At 43.8% G+C, this 12,500-nt stretch overlaps 2 protein-coding genes and 1 long non-coding RNA gene across 21 annotated transcripts in view; all 3 read right to left on the bottom strand.

Moving 5' to 3' along the window:
- LOC126984417 (uncharacterized) overlaps positions 1–885 on the bottom strand; it is a 2,547-nt gene extending 1,662 nt beyond the window's left edge. The window contains exons 1-4 of one of the 16 annotated variants that reach the window (XR_007736687.1): positions 574–885; positions 492–532; positions 328–450; positions 82–163 (exon numbers count right to left, since the gene is read on the bottom strand). This is a non-coding gene — a long non-coding RNA (uncharacterized LOC126984417). Of the gene's footprint in view, positions 1–40; positions 205–327; positions 549–573 lie in introns of those variants that run through there. The other 15 variants (XR_007736696.1, XR_007736701.1, XR_007736699.1 and 12 more) reach the window with 15 other exon arrangements.
- Positions 1–12,500, bottom strand: part of LOC126984408 (dynamin-like) — a 51,199-nt gene that overhangs the window by 20,911 nt on the left and 17,788 nt on the right. The window contains exons 6-10 of the mRNA XM_050838037.1: positions 11,619–11,890; positions 10,946–11,291; positions 9,563–9,720; positions 7,818–7,880; positions 1,206–1,217 (exon numbers count right to left, since the gene is read on the bottom strand). Of these exons, the coding sequence (XP_050693994.1) occupies positions 1,206–1,217; positions 7,818–7,880; positions 9,563–9,720; positions 10,946–11,291; positions 11,619–11,890 (851 nt within the window). The remainder of the gene's footprint in view (positions 1–1,205; positions 1,218–7,817; positions 7,881–9,562; positions 9,721–10,945; positions 11,292–11,618; positions 11,891–12,500) is intronic.
- On the bottom strand, positions 4,641–7,490 carry LOC126984407 (uncharacterized). Of its 4 annotated transcripts, XM_050838035.1 has the most exons (4): positions 7,171–7,484; positions 6,779–6,976; positions 6,383–6,679; positions 4,650–6,283 (listed from the first exon to the last, which is right to left on the bottom strand). In XM_050838035.1, exons 2-4 carry the CDS (start codon positions 6,934–6,936, stop codon positions 5,782–5,784), a joined length of 957 nt encoding a protein of 318 aa, XP_050693992.1. In that variant the 5' UTR covers positions 6,937–6,976; positions 7,171–7,484; the 3' UTR covers positions 4,650–5,781. The 4 variants fall into 4 exon arrangements, with proteins under 4 accessions (XP_050693993.1, XP_050693992.1, XP_050693991.1 ...); XM_050838036.1 differs by having other exon boundaries at positions 4,641–6,283; positions 6,383–6,877; positions 7,171–7,490; XM_050838034.1 differs by having other exon boundaries at positions 5,246–6,283; positions 6,383–6,976; positions 7,074–7,481.

Here is a 12,500-nt window from a genome sequence, read left to right as displayed (position 1 = left end):
TCTTTGCTATGTTATGAGTGTCAGTGTTTAGTATTAGAACCTCTTTGCTATGTTATGAGTGTCAGTGTTTAGTATTAGAACCTCTTTGCTATGTTATGAGTGTCAGTATTTAGTATTAGAACCTCTTTGCTATGTTATGAGTGTCAGTGTTTAGTATTAGAACCTCTTTGCTATGTTATGAGTGTCAGTGTTTAGTATTAGAACCTCTTTGCTATGTTATGAGTGTCAGTGTTTAGTATTAGAACCTCTTTGCTATGTTATGAGTGTCAGTGTTTAGTATTAGAACCTCTTTGCTATGTTATGAGTGTCAGTGTTTAGTATTAGAACCTCTTTGCTATGTTATGAGTGTCAGTATTTAGTATTAGAACCTCTTTGCTATGTTATGAGTGTCAGTGTTTAGTATTAGAACCTCTTTGCTATGTTATGAGTGTCAGTATTTAGTATTAGAACCTCTTTGCTATGTTATGAGTGTCAGTGTTTAGTATCAGAACCTCTTTGCTATGTTATGAGTGTCAGTATTTAGTATCAGAACCTCTTTGCTATGTTATGAGTGTCAGTGTTTAGTATCAGAACCTCTTTGCTATGTTATGAGTGTCAGTATTTAGCATTAGATCCTCTTTGCTAGGTTATGTGAGGTAGCGTCTAGGGTAGCCTATGGAGTTGATGATAGGACAAGGTGACCTAACCCCGCATAGCCCCATCATTCGTGACATCTATAGTCACACCCATCCACCCATCATCCACTCATCCAATCCGTCTATCATCCACTGGGCCTTATGGATTACGGATTTACATATATATACAAGTGAAGGGAAACTGAGAGAGAGAGAGAGAGAGAGAGAGAGAGAGAGAGAGAGAGAGAGAGAGAGAGAGAGAGAGAGAGAGAGAGAGAGAGAGAGAGAGAGAGAGAGAGAGAGAGAGAGAGACAGAGAGAGAGAGAAAAAAAAAGAAAACAAAGTAGAAAATAACAACAACAACAACAACAAGAAAAATAAACATGAAAAAGAAAGAGAAATACATTGAGCAAAACACCGAAAAATAGATAGATAGAAAGATAGAATGAGACAGAGACAGAGAGAGAGAGAGAGAGAGAGAGAGAGAGAGAGAGCGTACCACTACCACCCTCCGCTCCCCCACACCCCCATAGCTCTACCAGGCCAACCACAAAGCTCTGTACAGTACTATTGAACAAACTGCATACTAACGATTGACTGGCTCTGTCGGGGCGCGGCGGACCGGGAAAAAAAGACAATAGACACAATAAGACGTGCATGGGGGTGACGGGCAATGTCTACACCTGCTGAGGGAGGCTGTGAGTGCCGGGCCTGTTGTATAATGCTATGTTATTTTATTTGTTATTTTTCCCGTCTCACGCACACAAGAATATGTCTACAAATCACTCTAGTTGTGGTGTTTAACCCGGTATATAGCAGCGGGGGTCGTGTTTCTTAATGGTCCCTCCGAGCGAGAAAAATGAGAAAAAATCATCACTCGCTCAAACCATTTCATAATATATATCAAAGCATTTGTGATCAGATTATGTATCGTCTATTTTGGGGGTTTATATCATGGTGCAAATTTGGCCCGTCACTGCTACACGGTAAAGCCACAAATTTGGCCCGTCGCTGCTACACGGTAAAGCCACAAATTTGGCCCGTCGCTGCTACACGGTAAAGCCACAAATTTGTGGCTTTACCGTGTAGCAGCGACGGGCCAAATTTGTGCCATGATATAAACCCCCAAAAATAGATGATACATAAACTGATCACAAATGCTTTGATATATATTATGAAATGGTTTGCGTGAGTGATGATTTTTTCTCATTTTTCTCGCTTAGAGGGACCATTAAGAAACATGGTCCCCGCTGTACTGGGTTAATGGACAAATTTAAAGTACAAATGACATATAAGAACCAAGTATATATTTAATGATGGACCTGGTGCTTGTGATTAATATAAGAAAAAATGAGTTCGTTTATAAAAGCAATGAGTTAGGACTAATGAACACAGGCTGATTAATGGAAAATAAATAATAAATCAATGAAATTATAAAACCTAACAAAAAAAAAAAAAAAAAAAAATAAATTACTTATATGAATCTTGTAACAATAGGAAAAAAATAACATTAATAATACAATGAAATAAAATAATGAAGCAAAACAGAAGAGATATTTTTGTTTAATATAAAAAAATGTATATGACTCAAATTAACAGACTAGGAAATTTACTAATAAATGAATAATAATAATAATAATAATAATAATAATAATAATGATAATAATAATAATGTATAACTTACCAAGATTATACAAACCAGTGTCACCTCCACACACACACACACACACACACACACACACACACACATTAGCAAAGCCACACACTACGATAATCAAGGGAGGGAGGGAAGGGAGGAAGGAAGGAAGGAAGGGAGGGAAGGAAGAAAGAGAGGAAGGAAGGAAGGAAGGAAGGAAGGGAGGAAGGAAGGAAGGGAAGAAAGAGAGGAAGGAAGGAAGGAAGGAAGGAAGGAAGGCTGGGAGGGAGGAAGGAAGGAAGGAAGTAAGGAAGGAAGGATGGAAGGGAGGAAGGAAGGAAAGAAGGAAGGAAGGAAGGGAGGAAGAAGGAGAGGAAGGAAGGAGGGAAGGAAGGATGGAAAGAAGGAAAGGAATAAAAAATGACAGATTGAAGGGAAAGAAGGAAGGAAAAGAAGGAAAGAAGGAAGAAAAAGGAAGGAAAAGTTAAAGAAAAAAAATACTAAACAACAACCCACAAGACTTGAAGCCCCTAAAAAATCCATCCATAATTTATCTATTTACATTTATTATTATTATTATTATTATTATTATTATTATTATTATTATTATTTACATCTCTGTGGGCAAGCCAGACACCCATTGTTTACATTCCATCAGCTGATCCACCCCTCTCTCTCTCTCTCTCTCTCTCTCTCTCTCTCTCTCTCTTGCTTATGGTGGGTGAAGGGAAGGAAGGAAAGAAGGAAGGAAGGAAGGAGGAGGAGTGAATGATAAGGACAAGGAAGATGAGAAGACAGAAGAAGAAGAAGAAGGAGGAGGAGGAGGAGGAAGAGGAGGAGGAGGTATGGGGATGAAAGAGATTGCGTTAACTAGTAAACAACAACTTCAATAACAATTCCGTAGTAGTAATAGTAGTAGTAGTAGTAACACAAGAACCAGTAGTAGTAGTAGTAGTAGTAGTAGTAGTAGTAGTAGCAAACTGAGGCGCAGGTTAAGGGTAGTAAGCTGGTCACCACAAGGGTATGTTTACAAGTCTGACGGCACCATTAAAATCGGATCTGGCGTCAGGAATAAAGGCGTTTCTCCGATCATTTCCGCTTCCATCTTCTTCAATAGGCTCAATAGGTTCTTCTTTTACAATCTCTCTCTCTCCTTCTCTCTCGTTTGATCATCTCCTGACTAGCTGTGATATTTGAGTCAAGCTCTTTTACATAGTTTCCCATCAAAATGTTTTCCTTTAATCCATTTTCTATGTTCTTCAATAGGTTCAGCATTCTCTAAACAGCCTAGGCATCTTCTTTTACAATCTCTCTCTCTCCTTCTCTCTCCTTTGATCATCTCCCGACAGGTTGTGATATTTGATTCAAGCTCTTCCTTCATAGTTTCCCATCAAAATGTTTTCCTTTAATCCATTTTCTATGTTCTTCAATAGGTTCAACACTCTCTTAATAGCCTAGGAATCTTCTTTTACAATCTCTCTCTCTCCTTCTCTCATTTGATCATCTCCCGACTGGCTGTGATATTTGATTCAAGCTCTTTTTACATAGTTTCCCATCAAAATGTTTTCCTTTAATCCATTTTCTATGTTCTTCAATAGGTTCAGCATTCTCTAAACAGCCTAGGCATCTTCTTTTACAATCTCTCTCTCTCCCTCTCTCTCGTTTGACCATCTCCCGACAGGCTGTGATATTTGATTCAAGCTCTTTTTAGTTTCCCATCAAAATGTTTTCCTTTAATCCATTTTCTATGTTCTTCAATAGGTTCAACACTCTCTTAATAGCCTAGGAATCTTCTTTTACAATCTCTCTCTCTCCTTCTCTCATTTGATCATCTCCCGACTGGCTGTGATATTTGATTCAAGCTCTTTTTACATAGTTTCCCATCAAAATGTTTTCCTTTAATCCATTTTCTATGTTCTTCAATAGGTTCAGCATTCTCTAAACAGCCTAGGCATCTTCTTTTACAATCTCTCTCTCTCCTTCTCTCTCCTTTGATCATCTCCCGACAGGCTGTGATATTTGATTCAAGCTCTTTTTACATAGTTTCCCATCAAAATGTTTTCCTTTAATCCATTTTCTATGTTCTTCAATAGGTTCAACACTCTCTTAATAGCCTAGGAATCTTCTTTTACAATGTCTCTCTCTCCTTCTCTCCTTTGATCATCTCCCGACTAGCTGTGATATTTGAGTCAAGCTCTTTTTACATAGTTCCCCATCAAAATGTTTTTCTATAATCTGGCATCCTGCGTTTTCTGTGATGCTTAATTAATATAGACTGTGATACTTGATTCTACATACTCTTTTAAGACAGACTGTGATATTTGATTCAAGCTCTTCGTTTATAGTTCCCCATCAAAACATTTTCCTTTAATCTGGCACGCTGCATTTTCTGTGATGCTTAATTTATATATACTGTGATACTTGATTCTAGACACTTTTAAGGCAGACTGTGATATTTGATTCAAGCTCTTCCTTCATAGTTACCCATCAAAACGTTTTCTTTAATATGGCATGCTGCGTTTTCTGTGATGCTTAACTTATATAGACTGTGATACTTGATTCTAGATGCTCTTTTAACACAGACTATGATATTTGATTCAAGCTCTTCCTTCATAGTTCCCCATCAAAACGTTTTCTTTAATCTGGCATGCTGCGTTTTCTGTGATGCTTAATTTATATAGACTGTGATACTTGATTCTAGACACTTTTAAGGCAGACTGTGATATTTGATTCAAGCTCATCCTTCATAGTTACCCATCAAAATGTTTTTCTTTAATCTGGGAAGCTGCGTTTTCTATGATGCTTAATTTATATAGACTGTGATACTTGATTCTAGATGCTCTTTTAACACAGACTATGATATTTGATTCAAGCTCTTCCTTCATAGTTACCCATCAAAACGTTTTCTTTAATCTGGCATCCTGCATTTTCTGTGATGCTTAATTTATATAGACTGTGATACTTGATTCTAGACACACTTTTAACGCACTTTTTTCCGTCTAACTTTTGCGCTGTTGTTTAGGCCAGCTTGCAACATCCGATCCCTTCTGGTTGACTATTTCGTGGGTTCGGAATCTCACAAACTTTCCTCTTATTTAATATCAAAAACCACACGGAAAATGACTGCTCCTAAAACAACAAAAAAGTGATTGTGATAAAAAGGATTGAGAATTCACGTTACGTATTCAATCCCATTCAACCGAGGATCGCGTTCACGTCCATCCGTGCCGAGCGGACAGAAACGGTGCAGACAGACTCGCAAACACACCACCACGACGCACCTAACCACACAACAGGCCGAGAAACTAACTAAACTATTCGGTTGACGGGTGGCATGGCGGGCGGGCGGGCAGTCTCAGGAGCCAGTCAGTCACCGTTGCCAGGTTGTCGTACTCAGAGCATAGTATTTACCTGTTTCCGACGCCTAACTATTGCCGAGGAACATCAGGATCTAACTATTTTAACCCCTTGACTGCGGACTTCCTACAAGAACACATCACCAAGCTACAGGAATGGATCAAAAAGTGGCTGCTACAATTCAGTGAAGAAAAGTATAAAGGGACCTTGGGAGGGATATCCAGCACACCAATACCACATGGGAAACACTCCACTATCCACCACAGAGGCAGAGAAAGACCTGGGAGTGTATGTTACCAGGCTACCAGTGAAGGGATATCCAGCACACCAATACCACATGGGAAACACTCCACTATCCACCACAGAGGCAGAGAAAGGCCTGGGAGTGTATGTTACCAGGCTACCAGTGAAGGGATATCCAGCACACCAATACCACATGGGAAACACTCCACTATCCACCACAGAGGCACAGAAAGACCTGGGAGTGTATGTTACCAGGCTACCAGTGAAGGGATATCCAGCACACCAATACCACATGGGAAACACTCCACTATCCACCACAGAGGCAGAGAAAGACCTGGGAGTGTATGTTACCAGGCTACCAGTGAAGGGATATCCAGCACACCAATACCACATGGGAAACACTCCACTATCCACCACAGAGGCAGAGAAAGACCTGGGAGTGTATGTTATCAGGCTACCAGTGAAGGGATATCCAGCACACCAATACCACATGGGAAACACTCTACTATCCACCACAGAGGCAGAGAAAGACCTGGGAGTGTATGTTACCAGGCTACCAGTGAAGGGATATCCAGCACACCAATACCACATGGGAAACACTCCACTATCCACCACAGAGGCAGAGAAAGACCTGGGAGTGTATGTTACCAGGCTACCAGTGAAGGGATATCCAGCACACCAATACCACATGGGAAACACTCCACTATCCACCACAGAGGCAGAGAAAGATCTGGGAGTGTATGTTACCAGGCTACCAGTGAAGGGATATCCAGCACACCAATACCACATGGGAAACACTCCACTATCCACCACAGAGGCAGAGAAAGATCTGGGAGTGTATGTTACCAGGCTACCAGTGAAGGGATATCCAGCACACCAATACCACATGGGAAACACTCCACTACCCACCACAGAGGCAGAGAAAGACCTGGGAGTGTATGTTACCAGGCTACCAGTGAAGGGATATCCAGCACACCAATACCACATGGGAAACACTCCACTATCCACCACAGAGGCAGAGAAAGACCTGGGAGTGTATGTTACCAGGCTACCAGTGAAGGGATATCCAGCACACCAATACCACATGGGAAACACTCCACTATCCACCACAGAGGCAGAGAAAGACCTGGGAGTGTATTACCAGGCTACCAGTGAAGGGATATCCAGCACACCAATACCACATGGGAAACACTCCACTATCCACCACAGAGGCAGAGAAAGACCTGGGAGTGTGTTACCAGGCTACCAGTGAAGGGATATCCAGCACACCAATACCACATGGGAAACACTCCACTATCCACCACAGAGGCAGAGAAAGACCTGGGAGTGTATGTTACCAGGCTACCAGTGAAAGCCAAATCCGTGCCAATCACAGCGGACGGGTTATCGATAACTATAAATGAGTTTCGATATTAGGGGAGGCGGTGGCTGAATGGATAGCATGATAGTGCCGCGTTCAGTATGACGCGAGTTCAATCCCCGCCCAGTGCCGCCACGCTGGGATTTTTCATCCGCCGCCGAGTGGCTTAAAACTACCCACATGCTGTCCAGAAGACCGCCAATCAACCCGGACTTTAGATTCTAGGATTAAAGATGAGCTCCAGGAGGGCAGCGAGAGCCAAGGCAAGATGGCGCCACTATAAAAACTCGCCTGCGCCAGAACGGGCTAGGCCGACCATCAGGAATCCACCGGGAAGAATCCTTGGGCCGACCATCAGGCCCCACCGGGAAGAATCCTTGGGCCGACCATCAGGAATCCACCGGGAAGAAGCCTACCAGCGCAACAAGCCACGCCGTAAAAAAAATTGGAGCCCAGAAAACCGTTTGGGGGCAGGAAGTTGGGAAATATACGCGGCTGAGTACGACAATCCGGCAACATCGCAGAGGGTCACCCCCCCCACCACCACCACCACTGCAACGCTACACACACGCACACACGCACACAACCACCACCACTGCCCACTTACTCTGCCATGCTTGAGCCCCTGGGGTTGCGTATAAACAAAGAGGTAGAGTTCTCGACGTTAGCACTGTCCAATAACAACAACAACAACAGTAATAATATCTCGACGCTCTGAACACCCTAGTACACCCGCCCTCTCATAGCCTCTCAGATGGACGAGGAGGAGGAGGAGGAGGAGGAGGAGGAGGAGATTGAGAATAAGAAACAGAGAAGTTGGAGAGAGAAAGAGAATGTAGAATAAGGAATGAAGGAATAGGAAGAAATTAAAGAAGAGGAGGAGGAGGAGGAGGAGGAGGAGATTGAGAATAAGAAACAGGGAAGTTGGAGAGAGAAAGAGAATGCAGAATAAGGAATGAAGGAATAGGAAGAAATTAAAGAAGAGGAGGAGGAGGAGATTGAGAAAGAGGAAGAAATAGAAGGGAAGGAGAACAAGGAAATACATAAGAAGGAAGAAGGAGGAGAAATAGAAGACATAGAATAAGGAATGAAGGAATAGGAAGAAATTGAAGAAGAGGAGGAGGAGGAGGAGGAGGAAGGAAGATGAAAAAGGATAATTAAGAGGAGGAAGAGGACAAAATCGAGGAGGAGGAGGAGGAGGAGGAGGAGGAGAAGGAAAAGGAAATGGAGAGGAGGCAAAATCAAGGAGGAGGAGGAGGAGGAGGAGGAGGAGAGAAGAGAGGATAGGGAGGGGGAGGAACACAACATTGACCCCCCTTGAATCTATGAGGATAAACTTAACTCTCTAGAAAAGTCGTAAACATGCGAAAAACATTATTGACTCCCAACATAAAATCCCTCAGAATAAAATACCAGACTTGTAAACAATGATAAGACTGAGATAGGGAAATTAACAATGATAATAATGATAATAATAATAATAATAAGGTTGGATGTGCTGTTGAAAAGGGAGATTGTTGTTGCTGATGCTGACGATGGATAGATTTAAGAATTTTTGTATAAGGGAAAGAAATTGAGGGAGATTTTAATATGAAGCTTAAATAGGAAATTGACACTTACCTAAACTGTAAGAAATAGCTCGTTAACATGAGTATATGGACACACACACACACATACGCACACATACGCACACACACACACATTAGACCACCCCTCCAAACTATCAAAAACAGATACGCACACATATGCACAAATTACACACACACACACACACACACACACACATGCTAGCCTGTCCCATTCCTCCCAACACATACACAAACTCGCTACACAAACACACACACACACACACAAACATTAGAATACCCTTTTCGAAACACACACACACACACACACACACACACACAGACACACACAAAACCACCAACTAAGAACCACTTTTTCACACACACACACACACACACACACACACACAGACACACACAGAAAACCACCAACGAAGAACCACTTTTTCACACGCACGCGCACACACACACACACACACACACACACACACACAGACACACACAAAACCACCAACAAAGAACCACTTTTTCACACGCACACACACACACACACACACACACACACAGACACACACAGAAAACCACCAACGAAGAACCACTTTTTCACACGCACGCACACACACACACACACACACACACAGACACACACAGAAAACCACCAACGAAGAACCACTTTTTCACACACACACACACACTTACACACCCTTCCCCCACCCCTCCCCCCCCCACACTCACCCACACACACACCCCACATACTCGAAAAACCCCAAAACACTCGCTTACTCACTTTGCAAAGCCGATGAAGTCCTCGTGATTTGTGTTCATGTACGCAAGTTCGCAGTCGTTGAGGAGCAGAATGTTCTCCTTCACGACCTGTTCCCTCTCCCGGATGTGTGTTGTGATGATGCGCTCGGTCTCCTCCTGCAGCCTGGGGTATCGCGACATCTATGGGGGGTATGCGGGAGAGGGGGTTTGACTGGGGTAATATGGTTTGTCCCTCGCGAAATTTGAGGGGTATTGCGGCATCTATGGGGGTATGCGGAAGAGGGGGTCAGACTGGGGTAATATGGATTGTTCCTCGCGAAATTTGACGTACGGAAAAATGAGAAAAATTGCGTCGGGAGAAATTATTAGTTTAAGGATATGGGGCGAGGGTTTTCGAGGGGTATTGCGGCATCTATGGGGGTATGCAGAAGAGGGGGTTTGACTGGGGTTATGCCGTCTGTCCCTCGCGAAATTTGACGTACGGAAAAATGAGAAAAATTGACCTGGGAGAAATTGTTAGTTTAAGGATACGAGACTAAGATTTTCGAGGGGTATTGCGGCATCTATGGGGGTATGTGGAAGAGGGGGTCAGACTGGGGTAATATGGTTTGTCCCTCGCGAAATTTGACGTACAGAGAAATGAGAAAAATTGCGTCGGGAGAAATTGTTAGTTTAAGGATACGAGACTAAGGTTTTCGAGGGGTATCGCGGCATCTATAGGGGGCGCAGGAGAGGGTGTTAGCCGAAGATTGTGACGTTTATAGCTTGTGAATTTAACATAAGGAAAAAAATAAGTAAAAAGTTGCGAAAAACAATCAGCTGGAAGGATGTGGGTCTAGGGTTTTCGAGGGGTACTGTGACATCTATACACGGTGCGGAAAAAGGGCGTTGCTTTAAAATTAGGGTGTTTATACTATAGGTAATTTGACGTAAGGAGAAATTAGGAAAAACTGCGCTGGGGGAAGCACACACACACACACACACACACACACACACACACACATTGACATACGAGGAAAGACTAAAGGAAATGGACTTACCAACACTAGAATCTTAGAAGAGAAAGGGGAGACGTAATACAAATCTATAAACTATTGAGCAAAATGGAAGAAGTAGACAACAAGGAGTTACAACTAAAAGAAGGAATAAACACCAGGAACACAAGATAACATAGTAAATAATTGAGGAAAGGAAGATGCTTGAGAGACAAAGAAATATAGAGGTTTGGAACAGACTAAGCGAGGATGTGATATCGGCGAGGAGTGTGCAAAGCTTGAAGGAAGAGTTTGACAAATACAGATACGGAGACTGGACCACACCAGCGTACGCCCAGGCCCTGTAAAACCACAACTAGGTAAACACACACACACACACACACACACTCTAACTCTACCCTAACACCCACCTTCAGAGTACAGGACCTCACAACATTGGTCAGCTCCTGTACCACCAAATCGACGCACTTCAGACTGGGTTCCTTGAGGCGTCCAATCTGCCCCTTCACTATCGCGTCGAAGGCCATGTCAGGCGTAAACAGACCCACTCGGATGCCATGGATGTTCCGGATGGCGAAAGCGATCTCGCGACGCAGTTCCTTCTCGTCGAACTCCATGCGCACGATCTCGTAGGGGAAGCGTTCATGGAAAAGTCGGTTAATCTTGGCGCCTCCAGACAGCTCGTTGGTGTTGATCAGGGCCGAGCCGGAGCCTTCGATGGAGCGCTCAAAGTCGTTCTGGAGTTGCTGGATCATCCTGTGTGGGGTGGACGGGGAATGGGTGTTTGTGTGTGTGTTTGTGTGTGTGTGGTTTGGGGTAGGAAGAATAGGGTACACACACACACACATGCACACACACATTCACACACACACTCTCTCTCTCTATTCCAAAATTGATATATGTTCCCCTTCCCTATCTTTCTCCAACACACACACACACACACACACACAGACACACTCCCTCACAAACACCCATCCATCTCCGCTACTCTCAAACATAACCAATCATTCTTAACATCCCTTTCACACTATCCTCCTCCTCATCCATCCCTATCCCTCTCTCCCGTCCGCTCCTCCGCCTTACTGTAGCATAGCCTTGGTCTTGATGGAGGGGTCGTCAGGGCGGAAGTGTTTGTACTGGTCCACTTCTTTCTCCATGGCCAGCAGCTGTTTCTGGAGCTTGTCGCGAAGGCTGGGCAAGGTCTCTCGGATGTGGTTGGTCAGCTGTTGGTTCAGGACGCGCTGCAGGTAGGGCGTTCCCATGCGATCAGCCACGTGGCGGTACGCAGGGTGGCAGAGGAAGAACTTGCGCTCGGCTGCGATGGCCTGCTTGATGTCTTTCCTGCCGTCGATGTCCTGTTGGAGAGGCAGAATGTAGGTTAAGGTTAAGTTAGGTTAGGTTAGGTTAGGATAGGTTTGTTTAGGATAAGTTGGAGAGGGAGAATGTGTGTTTATCTATTTGTAGGTTAAGGTTAAGATAGGTTAGGTAAAGTTAGGTTAGGATAGGATAGGTCAGGTTAGGATAAGTTGCCCTGTTGGAAAGGGGGAACGTGTGTGTGTCAGTGTGTGTGTGTGTGTGTGTGTGTGTGTGTGTGTGTGTATATTAGGAAAAAAGCTGGAAAGTTTCATTTAGTCGGCGCAACATCTGTGGTCATATGCCGGAGAGAGACAGAAGGGGAAGGAATTATAGGAGAAGGGAACAGACCCCAGGAGACGGGACACAACCCCTGATTAATACCTGGTACCCATTCACTGCTGGGTGGACAGGGGCGTAGGGTATCGCAAAAGCCGCCCAAATTTTTCAACTCCGCCTGGGAATCGAACCCGGGCTCTCTCAGTTGTGAGCCGAGAGCCCCCTGTGTGTGTTAGGGGTGAGGATGATTCTGTCAGAGGAAGAGAAGAGTGAGAAGAGGAAAAAGAGGAGGAGAGAGAGGTCATTCATTTCGAGACACCGCCCACCCAACCC

This window comes from Eriocheir sinensis, chromosome 57 (genome assembly GCF_024679095.1).
Source record: "Eriocheir sinensis breed Jianghai 21 chromosome 57, ASM2467909v1, whole genome shotgun sequence".
NCBI classification, from domain to species: domain Eukaryota; kingdom Metazoa; phylum Arthropoda; class Malacostraca; order Decapoda; family Varunidae; genus Eriocheir; species Eriocheir sinensis.
This window is presented reverse-complemented; position numbering and strand designations above follow the sequence as displayed.